This window comes from Gymnoscopelus braueri, assembly GCF_963280865.1.
Source record: "Gymnoscopelus braueri genome assembly, chromosome: 14".
NCBI classification, from domain to species: Eukaryota; Metazoa; Chordata; class Actinopteri; order Myctophiformes; family Myctophidae; genus Gymnoscopelus; species Gymnoscopelus braueri.
This window is the reverse complement of record NC_137619.1, coordinates 43,509,578-43,536,539: the sequence shown is the minus strand read 5'-3', so window position 1 is coordinate 43,536,539 and position 26,962 is coordinate 43,509,578. Positions and strand designations below refer to the sequence as shown.

The 26,962-nt window shown below is 39.9% G+C and overlaps 1 protein-coding gene across 1 annotated transcript in view; it reads right to left on the bottom strand.

Moving 5' to 3' along the window:
- Positions 1 to 1,956: 1,956 nt before the first annotated feature.
- Positions 1,957 to 26,962, bottom strand: part of pkdcca (protein kinase domain containing, cytoplasmic a) — a 33,410-nt gene continuing 8,404 nt past the window's right edge. The window contains exons 3-7 of the mRNA XM_080449135.1: positions 11,663 to 11,946; positions 11,014 to 11,093; positions 5,681 to 5,782; positions 4,210 to 4,383; positions 1,957 to 3,867 (exon numbers count right to left, since the gene is read on the bottom strand). Of these exons, the coding sequence (XP_080305261.1) occupies positions 3,782 to 3,867; positions 4,210 to 4,383; positions 5,681 to 5,782; positions 11,014 to 11,093; positions 11,663 to 11,946 (726 nt within the window). The 3' untranslated portion in view covers positions 1,957 to 3,781. The remainder of the gene's footprint in view (positions 3,868 to 4,209; positions 4,384 to 5,680; positions 5,783 to 11,013; positions 11,094 to 11,662; positions 11,947 to 26,962) is intronic.

Sequence of the window (26,962 nt, the reverse complement as noted above, 5' to 3'; positions counted from 1 at the left end):
CTGCATCATAGGCTTCTACTGTAGGTCTCTCTGTAGAGTATGTGTTGCCTTTGCTTATTGTTAGTTGCTTGGGCTCTGGATGAAAGCGTCTCCTAAATGCCTATATATGTAACAGGGCGGTATGAGGACTGGTACCAGCTACGCCACCTAGGGAAATACTTTAGTATACCTAAAAATAGTTAAAGTACATGAAAATGAGTAAAAATACTTGAAAGTACATAAAATGAGTATAAAATACTTCCCAAAGTACATAAAATTAGTAAATAATACTTTAAAAGTACATAAAATCAGTAAAGAAATACTTAAAAGCTGTTGAAATTAGTAAAAATACTTAAAAGTTGTTCAAATCCATAAAGAAATACTTAAATAAAAGGGTCTACAACGCCCCTGCCTCTACTTATTGGTCAGTTAACAGAGTATTTGGTTAGTATTTGGTGTGTATTTGTACTTAACAAAGTATTTGGTGCGTATTTGGTAGTTAACAGATCATTTGGTGAGTATTTGTACTTAACAAAATATTTGGTGCGTATTTGGCAGTTAACAGAGTATTTGGTGAGTATTTGTACTTGACAGAGTATTCATGCTGAGTATTTGCACACAGTCATGGTGTTGGTTGACAGGCTGGTAGAACAAAGCTGTCATTGTTCTAAACACACTGGGGTCAGCAGTCAAAGGTCAGAGGTCACTGGATCTGGGTTCCAGAGGAGTGGATAAATATAAAGAGCTCTAACACACGCACGCACCCACCCACCCACCCACCCACCCCCACACACACACACACACACACACACACACACACACACACACACACACACACACACACACACACACACACACACACACACACACACACACACACACACACACACTGCACCCTGTGAAGCCTTCAATTCATTAAACATTTTTGTTTGTGTCGCATTCCTTGGCAGTGAATGAGTACAGGTGATTCAGCTAAACTATTTACTGTATATCGTTGCTGTCGGGCAGAAACCTCTTAGAGCCGTTTCACACTCGGGTCCCGGGTGCGCACTCCAGACCACATGGCAGATGTTGTGGTAGTGTGAACGTAGCGAACCGTTCCCCGTAACGGATCACCGTACCGTACTCGAAACCACCTGGGGAGGTAGTCTCGGGTCCGATTGCTGCGGAGTCGGGAACGGAACGCGGCAGTGTGAATCCATCCGTACCAAGAGAAGGAAGTGGACAGACTGGACTGCTAATCATATATCATTTTTATATTTGTTATAATGACGCATTATTTTAGCTGGGTTATACCTTCTCATTGTTCTACTTGAATGTTGACAAGAAATAATAATCCCGCTAGTGTTTGAGTAGCACGAGCCGTGAAAAATAATAAACAAAAAACACATGTGTGGCGAACGTATTTATAAGGATAAATACACCAAGGGTTAGTCCGTGACGTCATACCAAGGATGCGTCCGTGACGCCAATATCATATTAACAGACGACGTTACATTTCGAGGTTTCAAAGACCAGTGCACACACTGCTTTGGTTGTGTATTGTTGATCTGTTGTTATTATAACTCAAGACATCGTCAGGAACACAGTCAAACTTTATTATTCACTCTAGAGTGACTTTTCTTCTGAGAATGACATTCTCTCTTCCAAAGCCCCATAGTCAACAGCGCCCCCATGAGGCACATATTTACCATTACTGCTAAATTAAATGGTCGAGTACGAAAGGATTTTGGCCAGTGTGAATGCTGACCAGCTGGGAGAAGCCAAGCGTACTCGGGAACGCTTCGATTCAAACGGATCCAGTCTGAAACCGCCCTTAGTCTTATCTCCATATTCTAACTTTTAGTGTTTTTTCATAAATTAATGCTCTGCTTGAACATACTACTCCGCTACTACTACTACTACACTTCACCGCGCCACCCGAGCACTGTCCCAGGTTCCCGAACAGTTTCAATGGAGAATAAACATCACACTTGCGAGTCTGAGGTTGTTTATTTTTGTTCATATAAAAAAATTACATCTCCGTCACAATCAGATTGCATCTTCACATTCAGCATAATGTTGCCGTGGTTACTACGTACTGTTATTACATTTATGCGAACTTTCACAGAAAGCAGACATTTTGCTCAGAGAACTGGGACATTTCCCCAGGAAACAGACAGGTATTTTAATCCAGTGATTCGCAAAACATTTTCATGTCAAGGACCCCCAAATTGAAAAGCTTTTGTGCCAAGGACCCCCATAAGAGAAGAATCGTGTTGTTGTTGTTCTTGTTGTTTTAAAAGCATTAAAACATTTCCACTACCTCCCAAGATGTTCCGAAGCAGATCTCACAAGCTCACAATGCGTTGCGATGCGACGCGTTGTGAGCTTATAGATCTGCTACTATTGAATACCCTACACGCCAAATGGGGTTAAAGTTCTTAAACAGATGTCTTAATGCTATATGAAATCATTTAGCTGAGGACCGCCTGGAACCCCCACAAGGGACCACCTGGGGGTCCCTGGACCCCACTTTGAGAACCACTGGTTTAATCGGTTTTCAACACACAAACAGAACTATCTGTGGGGTTCTGCCACCTTCAACCTGGACTCCAAATTGTTGGCCGTAGTGTTAAAGTTGAACATTCCCAAAGATTCCAAAAAACATACACATTTTGTAAAGACTTTTTTTTTTCAAGAGTAGCAAAAAAAAAAAGTTTTGAAAATGTTTAATATACTTGAATATAATTATATATTTTTTCAAATATTCAAAATATATATATTAGTATATAGGGCATACGTATTTAAAGGTCACAGATCATGACAAAACATTTTTTATATCAACAAATCCATAAACCGAAGTCTGATTTGTATTAAAGATACTAGATTGATGCTGGTCGGTGCTACGTGAACTTCATCCACTCAGACTCATCGAGTTAATGTTATGTAGAAGACAATGATAATAGGTTACATTTAAATAGTCAAGGTAGTGCATGTAAATATAAATTCTATCATTGGACCATTTGCTGTAGTTCCCCAGGTGTCCAGAAGGTGGCATATACCCGTGACCTGTTCCGGTTCATTTTCATATCACTTTGTTTGATTGGCTCGGCATCTCATTTGAACCAGAAACACATTATGAAGGTGATGGGCCTATGTGTTTCCCGTTCAAATCTGCTTCTGACAGTGGTGCAGTGCTCATTGCACGCAGTACCACAGCGTCCCGCCAGTCTTTTGAGCAGGAGCACTGTAAGTACTGTAGGTGTAGTTCCCCAGTACTTAGGCATACTGTCAGATGTTCTGAAGCAGTCCAAAAAGAACGTTTGGATAACAGTGGCTGACGGATTCATGAACTAAATTACAGAGGTGACGTCTGCAAGGTAAAAACTAGTCATTTCCTATACAATTTTTTTTTACTATGTATGCACTCGTAAACCTAAGTAAAACAAATCACACATTATTAAAGTAAAATGCATGCGCGAGCGAAGTGCGCGTGATGTGCGTGTGACGTCATTAAAATAGCATCACACCAGTTTAAAAAATCACCACTACAACACTGGCTACTGAGCCAATCAAACAAAGCTATGGGACACTATTTCAGTATTAGGTAGTATTTAGTCACTCGAGCAAGACTGTCGACTCAGAGATTGTGTAATAGTTGCCTGGCTACGTGAGACTATAGAATTAGAATCCGCTCAATCACACGTATGCGTTTCTCTTCCAGGATCCACAACCTGAGGCGCTCAACCAATCAGAAGAAGGGGTTTTTGGTTGTTTTAGTTAAGAGTTTTTATGACTATTTCCTCTTCCTGGTTCTGGATCAGCTGCCCACTCTGATGTAAGAGGCCCACCTCTGCGCGGGGCTTAGCCTGGCTCCACCCATTTTAAAGTAGACCAGCTGTCGACCTGCAAAGCGGAGGAGACAAGAGTTACCTACTACTAAACCAGTGGTTCTCAAACTTTTTCAAATCAAGGACCCCCAAATGTATATATATTTGGATGTACAAGCTTGAAGCTTGTACATCTGCTATTTTTGAATAGCCAACGTAAAACATATGGATCAAGTGGTTAAAAGTGATTATGATGCTGAATTAACACATTTTGCTTGGGATCCCCTGGAACTATTAGTCTAATTTCAAAGACGAAGTAAGGTAAGATAACGCACAATAAGATAAGAGAGGTAAGACAAGAAGAGACAAGACAAGACAATCATTCATCCCCCTGAGGGAACCTTATGTGTCAGCTGACCTGTCCAGGTGATCTCATTGGTCAGGACAAAGGCGCCACAGTGGGCGTGGCTCTCACAGATAAGCTCCGCCTCATGCAGGCTGAAGACAGACAGCTGGCAGGCGTCGTGACGATAGGATGGCCAGCATCTGTAGTCGTCTCCTTGGATGGACCGGTCTGGGACGGCTCTGTAGTCTGCAGGACAGGTTTTATTTGTCACTGACTTATACAGCAAGGGTTCCCAAACTTCTCAGGCTGCGACGCCCCGAAATAATCGTATTTGAACTGGGGACCCCCCAAAATAATCATATTTGAACTGAGGACCTCCCAAAATAATCATATTGGAACTGGGGACCTCCCAAAATAATCATATTTGAAACGGGGGAGCACCCACCCTGACAAGCACTTGGAAGTGTAGGCATTACATTTAGTTTGACTTGGTTCCACAGATACATATTGTGAAAATAGCAGAACTACAAGCTCACAATGCCTCACACTGCAAAGCGTTGTGAGCTTGTAGATCGGCTATTTTCACAATGTTTGCCTCTTTCTTATGTAATATTTGATAATTTGCCGAATTTGGTATCCAAAAAGTCCTTAAATTGACACTATAGAAATGGACAGAAAACAATGTTGCACATTAATCTAATCATCTGGGGACCTCCCAAAATCATTTGGGGACCCCCCTGGGAACCACTGTTATACAGGCACAATCAGCTAAATGTTGTTGGGACTTGTTCCGCAAATTATGCTACAAATAACGAAACATATATTAAGCAAGAAAATAAAGATTAAGAGGGTCAACCGACGGCGGGCAGGCGGGTGGGCAGACGGTGGGTGGACGTCACAAACGCGGCCTGAAAATCTAGTATATACAAATATACAGTGATAGGACTATACACTAATACTTAGGAACTTGTCTTAGACAGACAGGCACTGTAACTTATCATAATTAGCAGTGTTTCTGTGTGCAGACAATTTCTGATCAAAAACAGCAATGTTCACCCACATGTGCAAAGAGCCCCATTGCATTCCTATTCTGGGGTAAACACTTCTCTCGAATCTACAAGATGTGTTATATTTGTAGATATGCTATTCTGGGCGAAAATATTTTGTGTACAGCAAAAACAAGAGGGGGGGGGGCCTAGTATAGAGCCCTTGGGAATCCGGTCAACTAAGTAGGCCTATAGGGTTTAATTGGTTAAGTGTCAGCAAGTGAATGACATATTGTTTAGTACACAGGTCTTTCACCAGAGGGCGCCAGGGTGCCTACTGTAGTATGGAAAGGAGGAATCATTAAAAAAAAAAATATATATATATATATATATATATATATATATATATATATGTATACATGTAATAGATAGAAATTGTTGATTTTTAGAGATAAGAATAGTACAAACGTAATACAAACGTGTGTGTGTGTGTGTGTGTGTGTGTGTGTGTGTGTGTGTGTGTGTGTGTGTGTGTGTGTGCTTGTGCGTGCTTATACCTGCAGTGTGTGTGTAGTTGTTGAGATAAAGGCCGTTGGCGTAACTGTGTAGAACTTTCTCCATCTGTTTCAGAGTCTCATCCACATCCCACAGTAACTCACCTGAAATACACACAATCATTGATCTGTTATAAACTTCACTTTACTTTATTTGTTTATTTAGACGGGACACCGCAGAACAGAGGATTTTTCATAGTTAATCGCACGTTTAATTGCAAATACGGTAAGTCATCACTTTTTTATCTGTTCACAATGTACCTTAGAGGGATATTTTTCAGTCTTTTATACCCCTATTAATTAATTGCAACCAACAGTTAATGAGTTAATCGCGATTAATCAAGTTAACTTTGACAGCCCTAATGTATATCTGGATACGTCATCGTTTCTCAAAATAAAAAAATTGTACATGGTTCCACTGAGACGGATATTTCAGAAAATCATCACCTTTTTATCCCATCACAAAACTCTCTGGTTTTAAGTGACCGAAAATGACGTTTGCGTGTGGATGAGAGGCCTAAAAAACGTAATGGAAAAGGTATGTTTTGCTAAATATCCATGCTAGTGTCTGGGGGGCCTGAGTGTGTGTGACACACACACACACACACACACACACACACACACACACACACACACACACACACACACACACACACACACACACACACACACACACACACACTGTTCATGTGATGTTGTGATGACATACCATCACTGATCGACTGATAGAGAGACTCTGTGTGTGTCTTGGAACCAGAGACATAATTTCTTATCTTTCTTGTTTTGTTGTTCTTGTTGGTTTGTGACTTTAAAGCAGTCAGTGTTCGGTTGTTGTCCTTCTGTTTAAAGCTTTTCTATATGACTAAGACACATTTCTTCAAAACCTTCACCCGTTTTCTTATTCAGTGGGTCAGGTTCCAAGATGATTTTGGGAGGGGGATGATTAGCTTAATGTGCAACACTGTTTTCTCACTCAACAGTAAACAAACCAACATGCACATTTCTAAAGGGACAATTTAAGGACTTTTAAGAAATGTTTAACACCACTAAAATTAAATAAATAATAAGACCAATACTGCATCAAAAGTAATCAACAAACAATACCAAAAAAATTGTCAAACATTGGCCAAATTGTCAAATAGCAACTAAGAAACAGGTACAAATTGTATTATTTTCAGTGTTCATTTTAACAGCAAATTTTGTATTCGTTTTTGTCATATTTTTTTAAATGTGTGTCTTTAAGACTAGACTGTATTGAGCGGTGCGTATGTGCCAGAAGCAGTATCATTCCATGTACGCTACTGGGCATGAGTATGTGTCCATGTGAGCCGAAGCTAAGGAGCTAAATAAATACCACAACCTCTGCAGTTAAAGAACGTCGTCAAGTGATTCATTATGTCATGTCATAACCTGAACAACACCCAAGTGCAACCAAGCATAAAATGACTTGTTTTAGTTCTACTGGATCTCTTCTAGTCCCTCCCTATCATCTTAAGGCAGGTACACATTGCAGGACCTTAAAGTGCTCGGGGGGTTATCTGATCGTTAAGCATAACACACTGCAGGAGTTTATTTCTTGAAATCGGCTGTCATAATATCGTTGTGGTCTTCACAACAGGATTGATCCCCGACAAGGGCTGACACACTGTAGGATAGTTCACTAGGATGCTATCTCCAGAGTCAGACCCAATACATACATTTGAGTTTATTCCAATTCATTTTAATCGACGTATCCTGTGATATGCCCCTCTCCCTCTCCCTCTCCCCCCTCTCTCGCTCTTTCTCTCTCTCTCTCTCTCTCTCCCTCTCTCTCTCTCTCTCCCTCTCTCGCAGTCAAGTGCGCAGAAGCCGTCAGTGACAGCGTTGCCATGTCCGCTTATTATAAGCGACTTTGGGCTTGTTTTTCTGTAGAGTTGCTTGTAAATATTGGTTGTTGCGGGGTGCATTATTTGGCCTTGTTTCCTAATGTTGTTTAAACCAGTGGTTTAAACAACACATAATATGTATTTGTCCGCAGACCCCCCTTCTGTAAATATGTTGTGCCATCACTGACCCCCATACAAGATTTGTGTGGATTTGGAAAATATTCCACAATTTTCTCAAGATTTTTATTTGAAAATAGCTGCGACGCATTGTGAGCTTGTAGATCGGCTATTTTCAAATATCCAATGTATTTGTAAATAGGTTTAAAGTGCTCAAGTGGCCTTTTCTTGGGCTTGTTTTCATAGACCAGGGCCCTGTTCCTCAAAAGGTGAATTAGAGCTAAAGCCTGGCTTTACCACCTATCCTGGCTTAATTTAGCCAGGATTAGAGCTGACTCGGTTCCTCAAAAGGTGAATTATCTTGAAGATTAGTTTAGCCAGTTCACCCTGGCTAAGTTTAGCCTTATCCGATTCCTCAAAAGAGAATTGAAGCAAGCCTAGCTTAGTTACCATGGCAATTTAGCTGTGAAGTTAGCCTGGTCAGGAGCAGGCTAACAGCCAAGCTTACTTAAGCCAGTGCCTTGTTCTTCAAGTTTTTCCACAGTTAATTCAAAACATGCGTTTGTATATGGACTCATTTTAATGACCCTGCATTCAAATAAAATGAAATCAATACAATAAGATATAATCAATGTAATTATATTACTGAAATAGTGTGTGACCATGAATCATAATTGTTTCACAATGACTCATGTGATATGTCATTGTCACTCTGTTAACACTATAGTTCATATTGTTGTTAGATGTTTGATAATATATTACCATTTCTTTTAAATATTATAAAAAATGTCTAACACATACATATACACACATATATATATATAAATATATATATATATATATATATATATATATATATATATATATATATATATATATATATATATATATATATAAATATATAATATATATATAATATATATATATATTTAAATATATATATACATTATTAGTTATGGGTTTAAAGGAGCCTCTGTGTAAGTCAATAAGGAGCATATTTTAAATTATCAATTTCTAGTCAATGGAGAAATTGTTTTGTTTTTTATTTCTTGTCCACCTTTGGAGTTACATCATGATGGCAAGGTAACTACACAACCCAAACCTCTACCAAAGTGGTCTTGCAAATGTGGGGTTATTGCGTGTCTCGTCCCGTCCCCCGCTCATCCCGTCGGTCAACCCCTCCCCTCCCCCGCCCCGCCCCGTCCCGTCCCGTCCCGTGCGTCCCGTTGCGGACCCCGTCGCAGTACACCGCCGTCCCCCCGTCCCGTCCCCATCCCGTCCCCGTCCCGTCCCGTCCCGTCCCGTCCCCGTACCGTACCGTACCGTCCCGTCCCGTCCCGTCCCGTCCGTCCTGTTGCCCGTCCGTTGCAAACACACACACACACACACACACACACACACACACACACACACACACACACACTCTGTGTGTGCTAGAAATACTTTGCCACGCTTTCTCCCTGGATTTATTAATAACGGCCGTGTTTCCTTTTCTGTTGATAACATGTTTCACTTCCTCATTTGCTTGCATGAGCTGCTGTTGTTCGGCCACAGAGAAAAACGCTGCGCGAGTTTTGTTCCCTGCTGCCATGATTGGTCAAGTTCAAGGAATCTGCGCTCGAGTTCATGGTCTTTTATAGAAATACGTCGTCGGCGAATCGCCGCCCATTTAGCCTGGCTTCATTATCCTGGCTGGACACAGCCTGGCTTGACAAGGTCTAGCTCGACAAAGTTGCTCCTTTTCAGCCTGGCTTGGCGTCTGAGGAACGGAACAAACGAGGCTTTTCGGACCCGACTTTGTCAAGCCTTGATTTGGCTTAAGGCCAGGCTTTGTTAATTCACCTTTTGAGGAACAGGCCCCTGGTTGCTTATTTCTCTCGCAACATCTGGCAACGCTGTTCATAACAGCGAGCACATGCTGCGCACACACACACACACACACAGAGCTCGCTCTTGCTCTCACTCTCTGTCTGTCTGTCTGTCTGTCTGTCTCTCTCTCTCTCTCTCTCTCTCTGTACAATTCCTCTAAAATAAACAGCCCACCAGGCTCGCTCACTCTCTCATTTTGTTTTATAATGTTAACTTAATACAGGACTGGACGGTAATATTGCGGTAGGGACTGTTTGTTGTGGTCAGATCCAGCGACGCTCCCCTGGCCACGGTGGCTGTAATGTGCTCTCATTGGCTGTAGCGTGGATCTCCTCGCAGACCCTTTCATAATGTATGATACTGTCCGATCTCCTGTCTGGGACAGAGCTGAATATCTAACATGGTAGTTATCTGAAAACGGTCGGAAAGCCGTCGCAGAGCGGATAATCGCGGCCACATCGTCTCGCGGAACCTTTCACACAGAGCGAGCATTATCTCGCAGATCAAAGGCCGATCTGCGTCAGATCGGGAGGTTTTGTCGGCGAGCGCCAAAAAATGTCGGCGACAGCAATCTCGGACCCAATCTCCTGCAGTGTGTACGGGCCCTTAGTCTAGTTTTTATTTGTTGATGAAATGGTCAATACATTTTGTCATAGTTTTAGTCATCATAGCTTAGTTTTTATCAAGTTTTTGTCAGTGAAAAGTTAGTCGACGGATTTCTTTTGTCATCGTTTTTAGTCGATGAAATTAACACTGGGTGAAAGTAGAGTGAAATTATCCACTTTCAACTTGGTGTCCCAATTGTGTGCTTGAAATAGGCACAAAAAAAGAGAAATCCTAATATAAGTGCTCTGTGTAAGTAAAACAGTATTGAATGGCTGTACTGCATGTTCAGCAAGAACAGAAGAAGCTAAATGAAAAGCAGATCACAGTGCACTCAGACATGTGGTTTAACTGCAAAATCAAACTCAATGAGTCATTCGTTCTCCTCAGCATCATGGCTTTGTGCTGGGTCCAGCTGTGAAGTTTAGGATGGCTCAGGGTAGAAGACAGGGTTAAGCAAATTTAAATGGGATTGATATTTAAGATAGTGACACCCACAACCACAACACTAGAGGGAGCGACCACGATCTGGTACCAACCCAAATGTAGAACAAAAATGGCGAAAAAACACTGGTTTCTTTCAAAACTGGCCTGAAAATACATCTATCAGGAGACCACAAGGGGAGGTATAGATTTGAATTCCCATAGAAAGGAGGTGTCATTCACTGCCACCGTTTTTCCATTTTCTCCTTTGTACATAATAGTTATTTGTATTTGTTGATCACAGTTTCAGTTATGGCTCTGCATTAAATATCTTTGCTGAAAATAGCAGATCTACAAGCTCACAATGTGCCGCGACACGCTGTAAGCTATTTTCTGCGATGGTTTTCCCCAGACTATGGATCCTGGGGTTTAAGTGGTTAAATGTATGAATGCACTGACTGGTAGCATTGACGATGTTGTCCAGCAGGGGTCTCAGTCCAGGAGGAGCGCTGTGAGGCAGCAGGTAGGTGAAGAAGAACCTGCAAACGCAGCAATACATACATGTCACTGTCAGCAAGAAAACTACAAATACATACATGTCACTGTCAGGAAGAAAACTACAAATACATACATGTCACTGTCAGGAAGAAAACTACAAATACATACATGTCACTGTCAGCAAGAAAACTACAAATACATACATGTCACTGTCAGCAAGAAAACTACAAATACATACATGTCACTGTCAGGAAGAAAACTACAAATACATACATGTCACTGTCAGCAAGAAAACTACAAATACATACATGTCACTGTCAGGAAGAAAACTACAAATACATACATGTCACTGTCAGGAAGAAAACTACAAATACATACATGTCACTGTCAGCAAGAAAACTACAAATACATACATGTCACTGTCAGGAAGAAAACTACAAATACATACATGTCACTGTCAGGCAGGCAGAACACCTGTATCTCCATATTTCATATTCATAATATGAATATTTGTGAGCTTGAAGATCTGCTATATTCGCTACTTCTGTGCGACACACTTGTATGACGTTGATGCATTAACTTATGAAACATATCATGCACGCACACACACCTGTAAGCGTTGTAGAGGTTTCTCTTCTCGTTGATGGCCTCGCAGCGCCCCCCGGTGCACGGGAGGGTGAAGTTCCTGGCGGGGAACTCCAGGAGGCACGACGTGGCGGCCGCCGGGGATTGTGGGTCGCAGACGGGCGTGTCAGCGGTGGCGTCGTCCAAGTCGCTGACCTTAAGCTCCGCCCCCACCAGGACGAACTGCCGCGGCCTGAAGTCCAGCAGCGTGACGGAGCCGACCGGAGAGTGAGCCAGGTGGTGCAGCAGCCTGACCACACTCATACACATCTACAACACATAGAGACTGGAGAGTGACAACCTGACCACTACACATCTACAATGAAAGGATTATCCGCACTCTCTTGAGGAGTTTCTTATGTTCTTATTTAATAGATTTGCACAGAGAAACGGATACGTTCCGGCACGCCGGCCTTCCTCAGCCTTTCAAAACACAAAAAAATGCTGTCTGGCTGTCATCTTGAGTTTGATACGGAACGTAGATCGCTCAAGAGTGTTGTCTGTAAAAACACATCTTGCAGGGAAAGAGACAATGAGAGAGATTTTCTGTTGTAAATAGGTTCAAAATGCAACAAATAAAACAAGCTTGTAAATAACTGTTCTAACCTGATTCTGTATTTGAACTTGAATTCTTGTTAGAATGGACAGCATTCTCTACAGCTCCTGCAGTACTCCTATTTCGCTTTTGATTAGATTGCTGCAGCAGTTCCTCTGATCATTGTCTTTCAAAATAACTGCCTCCCTGACCACAACGTTTAATGATATTAGGCTCTATACACAGCAGCCATATTCTCACTTCTCACTTTGTCATCGTTTTTAGTCGATGAAATTAACACTGGGTGAAAGTAGAGTGAAATTATCAATATCCACTTCCAACTTAGTGTCCCAATTTTGTGTTTAGTAATAGGCACAAAAAAATGAGAAATCCTAATAATATACTGTATAATGTAAGTGCTGTGTGTAAGTAATACAGCAGCCATATTCTCACTTCCACTTCCCTATTCTAACAGGTGTTACCAATGATTCTAATGAAGGCTCTGTTCCATTTAGTGTAGCACAGTGGTTCTCAGACTTTTTTTTTATTTCAAGGACCCCCATAACTCTGAGTGTACAAATGGAACCGACACTTAGTTACACACCCATAAGGGTCCATTTGGAACCCCCTCCAGGAACCATGAGGGTACGTGGACCCACTTTGAGACCCACTGGTGTAACAGAGTGTTTCCAGTGAGCCAACATGCACAATATCAGCACCCTGACTCTGTTTGACCAGAATGGAACCGAGCCTTCATTAGTATCATTTGGCAACACCTGTGAAGGAAGTAAGGAAGAGGCCGAATTTGTTCACACTACGGCTGCTGTGCATAGAGCCTATTTATTCTGGTGCTGCTTGAGCAGTGCTGTGTCCAGTGTCCACTTGTTGTGACGGGATCTCTTGTCACTGAGATCATCGCGGCAACACAACCAGTCTAGTTTGCTGTATGCTCATGTTAAGAGCCTCAGCAACGATCAGTGCACCTCTCTACACCTGCGCATTGATTTATGACTGATGAGGCTTTATTTCTCTCTTAAAGAGGGTAATTACTAGAGCGCTTTCTCCACACAGCCCTGTGATGTAAGCTAGATTTTAAAACGCACATTTGAACACAAATGTGGGCCAGCGTCTCAATTTGTGGGACGCCTGAAAAGTCATGGAGATGTGGGACTGTCCCACGCAAAGTGGGACATCTGGTCACCCTAAGCCTCGTTCATGATTGGTCCATCCACTCTGTGGCACCACCTTGCTTTCAGACCAACAACATACTGTGCTTATTTCCAGTTCAACAAAGACATTTTAACTTAACGAATTATGAATGATGAATGCTACATGAAAAGCAACAGGGTGAGTTATGGTTGCTCATGTCTCCGATGTGTGGAACGGATGGAGCAACTCATCGCTGCTTCTTTTGATCTTTCCTATAAGCTCTTGGTGATTCATGTTTGGATCATTCTGTGACGTAAACAAAGTCATGTTAATGGATGACATTTGTCACATAAATGACTTGAAGGAGACATCAGACAGACGTCGTCTCACAGCTGTTCTCTTAACCACTTAAACCCTCTACGTTACTGAACTAATACTAAAGGAGCTTGCAAACTGGTCCCTATGTTTTGCCCAAAATCCGTTGCACGTAAAAAAATAAAAATAAAATAAACCTCACGTTGTGTCAATCATGTTTACCATGCACTTACCCACTTTTCAGACCAGGTTTGATTTTCTGCGTTTTTCGCATCATCTTGTCTGTATGTTACAGACAATGTGTTTGTGTTTTGAAGCCTACAGACTGTGGATTGAGGAAAGGCTCATAGCACGCACTTTTCCGATAGATTGTTTAATTGATTGATTGATTGATTGATTGAATACTTTCAAGACATTGAAGTCCTGGGGACTTGTTTCCATTGTGGTCCTATGTATTCAATTAATCAACATAGCATAAAAATGAACACAATAATATATCATGCCATCAACAAATACAAGCACTACAGTATATGTACAAAATGAAAAAGTGAACGACACCTCCTTTCTATGGGAATTTACATTACCTCCCCTTAAGTTGTGGTCGCCTGATAGATGTTTTTTCCAGGCCAGTTTTGAAATAAACCAGTGATTCACATCCTTTAATGGTGTCAGGGCATTCCACATTGTGCTGGCACAGCAGTAGAATGAGAATTTTGCCATGATTGTTCTATATTTGGGTTGGTACCAGATCATGGTCGCTCCCTCTAGTGTAGTGGCTGTGGGTGTCACTCACTTTGGAGAAGTAGTTAGTCAGGTATGAGGTTATTGAGGGCTCTGTCTCTTTGACTATCTTTAATAGCAATCCCAGTGATATTTGCTTAACCCTGTTTTCTACCCTGAGCCATGGGATGGGACGTGTGTGTGTGTGTGTGTGTGTGTGTGTGTGTGTGTGTGTGTGTGTGTGTGTGTGTGTGTGTGTGTGTGTGTGTGTGTGTGTGTGTGTGTGTGTGTGTGTGTGCGCGTATGAGTAGTATATAAGGGCACCATTGTTGCTAATGCTAATGCTAACATGCTAATGCTAATGCTAACATGCTAATTGTGTTAGCATGACGTCACAAACCTGACATTCCTCACATTCCTCACATTCCTCACATTCTTGACATTCCACAGGCTAATATGTGTGACGTCACAGGTCACTTTCCAGTACCTGACACCGCCGTTAGGGGAAATAGTGGCGCTGTTGAGCACATTCCTGACATGTTTGACATTCCTCACATTCTTGGCATGTTTGACATTCCCTGCATAGATGATTAAAGGTTTTTGGTCTAATTTTTATAGGGGGTAGGGCAGAGTATATGGATATATATAGGAGCATGCTGGGTATGTTCCTAGTATCTGTCTGACTCTCATTTGTGCGAATCATGGCTTCTAAGGATATTGAAGGTACGTCTGATACCGATCTTCATGCTAATGTTAATGATGTAATGCTCGATGGAAATATTTTTCATGCTCCTAAAAAGAAGAATGGTGGAATCCTTAGACGTATTAGGAGTAATGATCCTGAATTACATATAGTGTACGATGGTGAAGATAGGTGCGTATATGATTGCGATTATAGATATATGATTATAGACTGTATTCTAATGCCTGAGGGAGGGTTAGAGAGGACTCTAGAGCATACGCATCCTGATATGTATAAAAATAGAATCCTATTTGCTATACAGTGGTACGACTGGGAGGGTATGCAAGGAGTGTTCGATCAGATTGATGAACCAATCCATGGAGGATGTTTCAGTTACGAATACAAATGCATCAGGAGTAAGATTCTTTACGACAATAATTCGTCTAGCTACTATGATACTCTGCATACCGATTCTTTGCTGTCTGAGTCAAGGATCAACAGAAGACTCGATTTCTGATGAATCTCTATAATGGTAAATAGTGGGGGTGCTTTATTATTTTAATTGTATATTTGATTATACATATCACTGGATATTAATTATATATCTGGTTTCCAATTCCTATCTAGGACGGTGCACTTCTGAGTTGTGTGATCCTACAGACAATGCAGTGGATCTCTGAACCGTATATTATAGAGAAGCTGAGAGACATAAGAGATACCATTGTAAGATATAAGATCCAACCGATCGTGTTGGAGTGTGAACGTATTTGGTCCGAGGCTCCTCCGAGATCTCCATACTGATATTCATTATCATGGGGTTGACGGCGAGTGTCGAGTTTTGTGTTTACGATAGACTTATAACCCTTGTGAATACCGCGATTGATCAATATACAAACCCATATGTAATTGTATGCCCTCCAAAGGGGTATGATATTTTTAAAAGTCATATTCATTATGTAAAAACTAATAATACTACATATAAAGAGTTAATATCACGGTATGTTAATCGTAAGGGTTGTGTTATTAATGATATAAGTGTAAGGGGTGTAGTTGATAGTTTTTATGATAAAAAACAAGGAGATTCAAAAGGAGTGGGGTATGTTGTGATCCTGTGTACATATATCATTGATATGTGTGTCTTAAAGTATCAGCAAGGTATACATGATTGGTCTATGCGTAATGTTGTGTATGTTGTACAGAGGATGATTGATTTAGATGAGACATCGTGTACATTGTATATGAATATGATTGATAATGGTATATGTTTTTAATTATCATGTAAATAAAAAGTATGTGCATCTATATAATGTATTCATTGATGTTCACGGTGTCATGATGGAAGGAGCTTTACAGAAGATCTATTATGATGCGGGTAACCCTGGGGGGTTAGGAGGGGTATCTAGGTTAATTACCGCTGTGAAAGCAGAGGAAGGTATTACCCCTAAAATAACAGAGGTTAAAAATTGGTTAGAGAAACAGGACGTCTACACCCTACACGCTCCAGCAGCAAAGTATTTTAAGAGAAACAGGGTGTTTGTCAGCGGCATGGATAAACAATTTCAAGTCGATCTAGTGGAAATGGGGGAATATTCTAAAGAAAATGATGGAGTACGTTATCTTTTAACATGTATAGATGTATTTTCAAAATATGCATGGGTTAGGCCCTTACATAATAAGACTGGGGCATGTGTCACAGAAGCCTTCAAAGACATCTTGAGCGAGGGGCGGGTCCCTCAAAAATTACAAACGGATGCTGGTAAAGAGTTCTATAATAAGACATTTCAACAATTGATGAGTGACTATGAGATTAAGCATTTCTCAACGGGTAATGAGACAAAAGCTAGCATAGTGGAGCGTTTTAACCGGAGTTTGAAGACGAAGATGTGGCGATACTTGACATCAGTCAATTCGCGGCGATATATACCTGTTCTACAACAGTTAGTTGAAGCGTATAACGGGTCATACCATAGGTCCATTAAAATGACCCCGGCTACAGTTAATAAGGATAATGAGCATGTAGTATTCAATAACCTATACAGATCTAAGAATAGGGATACGGTTAAATTTAAATATAGCATAGGGGACACGGTGCGTATATCCAAACACCGGGGTGTATTTAGGAAAGGGTATGAGCAGACATTTACAGATGAATTCTTTAAAATAAAAGAATGTGTCCATAGGATCCCTCCCGTATACAAGCTGCAAGATACAGCGGATGAGGACATACAGGGTACATTTTATGAAAAGGAGCTCCAGAAAGTTATTATAGATGAAAATAAAGATTTTAAAATAGAAAAGATATTAAAAAAGAAGAAGAGGGGAGGGCAGAAAATAGTATTAGTGAAATGGCTAGGATGGGGTGATAAGTTCAACTCTTGGATACCTGAAGCTCAAATTATTGATCTAGCATAGAAGATTGTCATTATATGAATCCTTTTTAAAAGCAGGGTGTCTAGAATATATATGTTCATAACGGATCAGGAGGTTGAGTAGCATACAAAGGTGTATATACATGATGGACGGTCAAGGGTTCTATATAACCCTACCCAGTAATGCTTCTATTGACGTATATCCGAATAATAAGATATGGCATTATAGAACCAAACTATCAAAACCTATTACCCTCAAAGAGCCTTACGAAGTGGGTTTAATCGAGTTACAATACCCACGCAATTGGAATAGTTTCCCTGCGGAGGATGGTTGGATAACCATTATTGACAGTAAATCCAATGGAGCAGGCCCGGTGTTAATATTACCCCCGGGGGTATATGGTAGTGTACATAAGATTATTAAGGAGATAAATATTTTGTTACATGGAGATAGTAGTACAAAGAGGTTAACCATACTGTATAATGTTATAAAAAACAGGGTATTTTTTAGTTCAACTGAAGGAGGACTGTGTATAGTGTTTAGAGGTAGTCTGGCAATAATTCTAGGATTTAAACCGGGGGTTCCTTTTGAAATACCTACATCAAAAGAGGCAAAACGTGTTGCTCCGCATCCTGCTGATATATACGGTGGCTGTTATAATATATACGTCTACACAGACATTGCAGATTATCAGTTAGTGGGTGACAGTTATGTTCGTCTTTTGAGAAGTATAAATATCACAGACGAAACCAAAGACATGCCACATAGTGTGTACGACAAGCCGCATTACACCACTTTATCCAGATCTACGATAGGGGATATCGAGATATCCTTAAAGACCGATCAAAATCTATATGTGCCATTTACATATGGAAAGGTGATTGTTAAATTACACTTTAGACCTATTAGACATAGATCATAATGAGAGGGTCTCCTCACATTAGTAATGATGGGCGTTATATGGCCTATTATACAAATCAAGCAGGATCAGGATTACCGGGGTTTACGGGTTCAGCGACTCAATACGGCTCAGGGTTAGGGGGTATGTTTAGAAGTCTTTTCCGGTTTGCAATGCCCCTTCTAAAGACTGGATTCAGTATAGCTAAGCCTCATCTGAAAACAGCTGCTAAGAGTTTCGTAGGCGATGTGGTTACCCATGTTATGAACAGACCTTCAAGGCAGAAGCAGGAGGGGTCAGGTTTAATGTATCATAATAGGAGAGGAATTAAACGACCCCCAAGATCCCATTCTCATGGGCGTGTCCTGAAGCGTAGAAAAAAATATAAAAGACCCAGGATAACACATAAAAAGAAGACGAGGGCTAAACGATGTGTCAGAAGGATCACTAAACCATCAAGCAGAGACATCTTTTAACCCTGACCCTACATCCATCATGTCGCTGGTCCATAATATGTCTGAAGAATGCGTTAAAAGCGAGCTGGACCTTTTCACAGTACCGATGACCCAGACTTCTATAGATAGAAACACTTACCTTCAGATAAATCCGGTGTCTGCCATCACAGATACATCTCCAATAGAATTTTATATCACCGGCTCCTCTGAGGACTATATTGACCTGAATAATACATATATACATATTCAAGCTAAAATCACCAATGCAGATAGAACGAACCTGGCTGTTGATGCCCAAGTAGGATTTGTTAATTACCCCGGATGTTCATTATTCTCGCAGGTTGATATCATGCTTGGGGATACACTCATTACACATTCATCTAACACATATCCATACAGAGGCGTGATAGAGTGTCTATTAAATTACGGTGAGGACACGCTGACCAGCCAGTTCGGAAGTGGACTTTTTATTAAGGACACCTCGGGGCATATGAACGCCACTAATCCTGCAGGGGATAACAAGGGTTTGACCAAGAGAGCATCATATACTGCAGAGAGCAGAACAGTGGACATAATAGCCCCGATTCATTCGGACATGTTTTTTCAGGAAAAACTGCTGATATCCGGCGTTGACATTAAAGTTAAATTCATCCGTGCTAAAGATGAATTCTGTCTGATGGCTACAAGTACAGTTCAGGCCCCTGTCGCCCCTACTATTAAAATCTTTTCGGCCAGTCTTTATATAAAGAAAGTAACGGTGGCCCCTGGTGTACGGTTGGCACATGCCAGAGCAATCACTCAAACAAATGTAAAATACCCTATTGATAGAGTGTGTTTAAAAACTGTTTCTGTACCTAATGGGTCTAGGGTTTTTAATCAGGAGAACTTATTTTTAGGCGTAGAACCTAAATTCATAGTAATCGGTTTCGTAGACCATGAAGGTTTTACAGGTGCTTACGACAAGAATCCGTTCAATTTCGCGAATCACAATGTGGAGTTCTTAAATCTACTTGTAAATGGTCAATCATTCCCCGGGAGACCATTTCAACCAAATTATAACGAGGGGTTGTATGGTCGTGAATATTATCAGATGATACAAGCTACGGGACGTCAGTTGAAAGATAGAGGATTGATTATTAACCGTAAGGATTTTGGTAGTGGTTATGCATTATACTGTTTCAATCTAGCCCCAGACGAAAGCTGTGGTCAGCATGTATCGTTAATCAGATCGGGTAATGTTCGCATGGAAGTTAGATTCAGGGCCCCTTTAATGCGCACGCTCAATATGATATGCTATGCGATTTATGATTCAGTTATTGAAATCTCAAACCGTAGACAGGTCTTAACAGATTATTATTGAGTATTATCCTATACCATAATGAATACGATAGAATTAACAAGCGTTCTTAAAAAGAAGGTTAGGAAAAACATACATTTCATGGGTGTGTTAGCATCGGACCAACTCCCAGATAATATCATCCATATGCCCAGTATGGCTATTGTTAATACTCAACCATCATCGATGCCAGGATCGCATTGGTTAGCCATTTATATCACAGTTGATAGATGTGGTTATTTTTTTGATTCGTATGGACACTCACCTGTGTACCCTGAATTCTCAAAAGATATAAATATCTTTCTCCAGAAGAATTGTGTGAATGTGTTCTATGCTACAAGACAGGTTCAGGATGATATGGCCACCACCTGTGGTGAACATTGTGTATTTTTTCTATGTCATATACAGAAGGGGTACTCTTTTAAAAAAGTAATGAGTATGTATGGACATAATTTACATTGTAATGATGCCATGGTGTGTACGTTTGTTAGTAGAATTCGCCCCCGGATATGTAAATACCATGATTTTAGCTGTGTTCAATGTGTACAATATGTGAACCGGTGAATATGATGTATGAAATTTATATATATATATATATTTTAGTTTATTTTTTCTTTTAAAAAATAAATGTTGTAAAAGTGATGTAAAATGATGTATACACATATGATCTGCAACAATGAAATAAATACACTGATATTAATTATTTCTAATGTGTCAACTTTATTTTTGTTGTTACACAGGAAAATACATATACAGACAATCAATATAAATACATTGAAATGAAATCATATCTTGTATACATTCATGGTGATTGATGTGCAAATCATGTTGTCATACAGTGAAAAATATATAACAATAAAACAATAAAACAATAAAACAATAAAAATAATAAAATGGAAAAAAGATAAAGTTGACACATTAGAAATAATTAATATCAGTGTATTTATTTCATTGTTGCAGATCATATGTGTATACATCATTTTACATCACTTTTACAACATTTATTTTTTAAAAGAAAAAATAAACTAAAATATATATATATATATAAATTTCATACATCATATTCACCGGTTCACATATTGTACACATTGAACACAGCTAAAATCATGGTATTTACATATCCGGGGGCGAATTCTACTAACAAACGTACACACCATGGCATCATTACAATGTAAATTATGTCCATACATACTCATTACTTTTTTAAAAGAGTACCCCTTCTGTATATGACATAGAAAAAATACACAATGTTCACCACAGGTGGTGGCCATATCATCCTGAACCTGTCTTGTAGCATAGAACACATTCACACAATTCTTCTGGAGAAAGATATTTATATCTTTTGAGAATTCAGGGTACACAGGTGAGTGTCCATACGAATCAAAAAAATAACCACATCTATCAACTGTGATATAAATGGCTAACCAATGCGATCCTGGCCTCGATGATGGTTGAGTATTAACAATAGCCATACTGGGCATATGGATGATATTATCTGGGAGTTGGTCCGATGCTAACACACCCATGAAATGTATGTTTTTCCTAACCTTCTTTTTAAGAACGCTTGTTAATTCTATCGTATTCATTATGGTATAGGATAATACTCAATAATAATCTGTTAAGACCTGTCTACGGTTTGAGATTTCAATAACTGAATCATAAATCGCATAGCATATCATATTGAGCGTGCGCATTAAAGGGGCCCTGAATCTAACTTCCATGCGAACATTACCCGATCTGATTAACGATACATGCTGACCACAGCTTTCGTCTGGGGCTAGATTGAAACAGTATAATGCATAACCACTACCAAAATCCTTACGGTTAATAATCAATCCTCTATCTTTCAACTGACGTCCCGTAGCTTGTATCATCTGATAATATTCACGACCATACAACCCCTCGTTATAATTTGGTTGAAATGGTCTCCCGGGGAATGATTGACCATTTACAAGTAGATTTAAGAACTCCACATTGTGATTCGCGAAATTGAACGGATTCTTGTCGTAAGCACCTGTAAAACCTTCATGGTCTACGAAACCGATTACTATGAATTTAGGTTCTACGCCTAAAAATAAGTTCTCCTGATTAAAAACCCTAGACCCATTAGGTACAGAAACAGTTTTTAAACACACTCTATCAATAGGGTATTTTACATTTGTTTGAGTGATTGCTCTGGCATGTGCCAACCGTACACCAGGGGCCACCGTTACTTTCTTTATATAAAGACTGGCCGAAAAGATTTTAATAGTAGGGGCGACAGGGGCCTGAACTGTACTTGTAGCCATCAGACAGAATTCATCTTTAGCACGGATGAATTTAACTTTAATGTCAACGCCGGATATCAGCAGTTTTTCCTGAAAAAACATGTCCGAATGAATCGGGGCTATTATGTCCACTGTTCTGCTCTCTGCAGTATATGATGCTCTCTTGGTCAAACCCTTGTTATCCCCTGCAGGATTAGTGGCGTTCATATGCCCCGAGGTGTCCTTAATAAAAAGTCCACTTCCGAACTGGCTGGTCAGCGTGTCCTCACCGTAATTTAATAGACACTCTATCACGCCTCTGTATGGATATGTGTTAGATGAATGTGTAATGAGTGTATCCCCAAGCATGATATCAACCTGCGAGAATAATGAACATCCGGGGTAATTAACAAATCCTACTTGGGCATCAACAGCCAGGTTCGTTCTATCTGCATTGGTGATTTTAGCTTGAATATGTATATATGTATTATTCAGGTCAATATAGTCCTCAGAGGAGCCGGTGATATAAAATTCTATTGGAGATGTATCTGTGATGGCAGACACCGGATTTATCTGAAGGTAAGTGTTTCTATCTATAGAAGTCTGGGTCATCGGTACTGTGAAAAGGTCCAGCTCGCTTTTAACGCATTCTTCAGACATATTATGGACCAGCGACATGATGGATGTAGGGTCAGGGTTAAAAGATGTCTCTGCTTGATGGTTTAGTGATCCTTCTGACACATCGTTTAGCCCTCGTCTTCTTTTTATGTGTTATCCTGGGTCTTTTATATTTTTTTCTACGCTTCAGGACACGCCCATGAGAATGGGATCTTGGGGGTCGTTTAATTCCTCTCCTATTATGATACATTAAACCTGACCCCTCCTGCTTCTGCCTTGAAGGTCTGTTCATAACATGGGTAACCACATCGCCTACGAAACTCTTAGCAGCTGTTTTCAGATGAGGCTTAGCTATACTGAATCCAGTCTTTAGAAGGGGCATTGCAAACCGGAAAAGACTTCTAAACATACCCCCTAACCCTGAGCCGTATTGAGTCGCTGAACCCGTAAACCCCGGTAATCCTGATCCTGCTTGATTTGTATAATAGGCCATATAACGCCCATCATTACTAATGTGAGGAGACCCTCTCATTATGATCTATGTCTAATAGGTCTAAAGTGTAATTTAACAATCACCTTTCCATATGTAAATGGCACATATAGATTTTGATCGGTCTTTAAGGATATCTCGATATCCCCTATCGTAGATCTGGATAAAGTGGTGTAATGCGGCTTGTCGTACACACTATGTGGCATGTCTTTGGTTTCGTCTGTGATATTTATACTTCTCAAAAGACGAACATAACTGTCACCCACTAACTGATAATCTGCAATGTCTGTGTAGACGTATATATTATAACAGCCACCGTATATATCAGCAGGATGCGGAGCAACACGTTTTGCCTCTTTTGATGTAGGTATTTCAAAAGGAACCCCCGGTTTAAATCCTAGAATTATTGCCAGACTACCTCTAAACACTATACACAGTCCTCCTTCAGTTGAACTAAAAAATACCCTGTTTTTTATAACATTATACAGTATGGTTAACCTCTTTGTACTACTATCTCCATGTAACAAAATATTTATCTCCTTAATAATCTTATGTACACTACCATATACCCCCGGGGGTAATATTAACACCGGGCCTGCTCCATTGGATTTACTGTCAATAATGGTTATCCAACCATCCTCCGCAGGGAAACTATTCCAATTGCGTGGGTATTGTAACTCGATTAAACCCACTTCGTAAGGCTCTTTGAGGGTAATAGGTTTTGATAGTTTGGTTCTATAATGCCATATCTTATTATTCGGATATACGTCAATAGAAGCATTACTGGGTAGGGTTATATAGAACCCTTGACCGTCCATCATGTATATACACCTTTGTATGCTACTCAACCTCCTGATCCGTTATGAACATATATATTCTAGACACCCTGCTTTTAAAAAGGATTCATATAATGACAATCTTCTATGCTAGATCAATAATTTGAGCTTCAGGTATCCAAGAGTTGAACTTATCACCCCATCCTAGCCATTTCACTAATACTATTTTCTGCCCTCCCCTCTTCTTCTTTTTTAATATCTTTTCTATTTTAAAATCTTTATTTTCATCTATAATAACTTTCTGGAGCTCCTTTTCATAAAATGTACCCTGTATGTCCTCATCCGCTGTATCTTGCAGCTTGTATACGGGAGGGATCCTATGGACACATTCTTTTATTTTAAAGAATTCATCTGTAAATGTCTGCTCATACCCTTTCCTAAATACACCCCGGTGTTTGGATATACGCACCGTGTCCCCTATGCTATATTTAAATTTAACCGTATCCCTATTCTTAGATCTGTATAGGTTATTGAATACTACATGCTCATTATCCTTATTAACTGTAGCCGGGGTCATTTTAATGGACCTATGGTATGACCCGTTATACGCTTCAACTAACTGTTGTAGAACAGGTATATATCGCCGCGAATTGACTGATGTCAAGTATCGCCACATCTTCGTCTTCAAACTCCGGTTAAAACGCTCCACTATGCTAGCTTTTGTCTCATTACCCGTTGAGAAATGCTTAATCTCATAGTCACTCATCAATTGTTGAAATGTCTTATTATAGAACTCTTTACCAGCATCCGTTTGTAATTTTTGAGGGACCCGCCCCTCGCTCAAGATGTCTTTGAAGGCTTCTGTGACACATGCCCCAGTCTTATTATGTAAGGGCCTAACCCATGCATATTTTGAAAATACATCTATACATGTTAAAAGATAACGTACTCCATCATTTTCTTTAGAATATTCCCCCATTTCCACTAGATCGACTTGAAATTGTTTATCCATGCCGCTGACAAACACCCTGTTTCTCTTAAAATACTTTGCTGCTGGAGCGTGTAGGGTGTAGACGTCCTGTTTCTCTAACCAATTTTTAACCTCTGTTATTTTAGGGGTAATACCTTCCTCTGCTTTCACAGCGGTAATTAACCTAGATACCCCTCCTAACCCCCCAGGGTTACCCGCATCATAATAGATCTTCTGTAAAGCTCCTTCCATCATGACACCGTGAACATCAATGAATACATTATATAGATGCACATACTTTTTATTTACATGATAATTAAAAACATATACCATTATCAATCATATTCATATACAATGTACACGATGTCTCATCTAAATCAATCATCCTCTGTACAACATACACAACATTACGCATAGACCAATCATGTATACCTTGCTGATACTTTAAGACACACATATCAATGATATATGTACACAGGATCACAACATACCCCACTCCTTTTGAATCTCCTTGTTTTTTATCATAAAAACTATCAACTACACCCCTTACACTTATATCATTAATAACACAACCCTTACGATTAACATACCGTGATATTAACTCTTTATATGTAGTATTATTAGTTTTTACATAATGAATATGACTTTTAAAAATATCATACCCCTTTGGAGGGCATACAATTACATATGGGTTTGTATATTGATCAATCGCGGTATTCACAAGGGTTATAAGTCTATCGTAAACACAAAACTCGACACTCGCCGTCAACCCCATGATAATGAATATCAGTATGGAGATCTCGGAGGAGCCTCGGACCAAATACGTTCACACTCCAACACGATCGGTTGGATCTTATATCTTACAATGGTATCTCTTATGTCTCTCAGCTTCTCTATAATATACGGTTCAGAGATCCACTGCATTGTCTGTAGGATCACACAACTCAGAAGTGCACCGTCCTAGATAGGAATTGGAAACCAGATATATAATTAATATCCAGTGATATGTATAATCAAATATACAATTAAAATAATAAAGCACCCCCACTATTTACCATTATAGAGATTCATCAGAAATCGAGTCTTCTGTTGATCCTTGACTCAGACAGCAAAGAATCGGTATGCAGAGTATCATAGTAGCTAGACGAATTATTGTCGTAAAGAATCTTACTCCTGATGCATTTGTATTCGTAACTGAAACATCCTCCATGGATTGGTTCATCAATCTGATCGAACACTCCTTGCATACCCTCCCAGTCGTACCACTGTATAGCAAATAGGATTCTATTTTTATACATATCAGGATGCGTATGCTCTAGAGTCCTCTCTAACCCTCCCTCAGGCATTAGAATACAGTCTATAATCATATATCTATAATCGCAATCATATACGCACCTATCTTCACCATCGTACACTATATGTAATTCAGGATCATTACTCCTAATACGTCTAAGGATTCCACCATTCTTCTTTTTAGGAGCATGAAAAATATTTCCATCGAGCATTACATCATTAACATTAGCATGAAGATCGGTATCAGACGTACCTTCAATATCCTTAGAAGCCATGATTCGCACAAATGAGAGTCAGACAGATACTAGGAACATACCCAGCATGCTCCTATATATATCCATATACTCTGCCCTACCCCCTATAAAAATTAGACCAAAAACCTTTAATCATCTATGCAGGGAATGTCAAACATGCCAAGAATGTGAGGAATGTC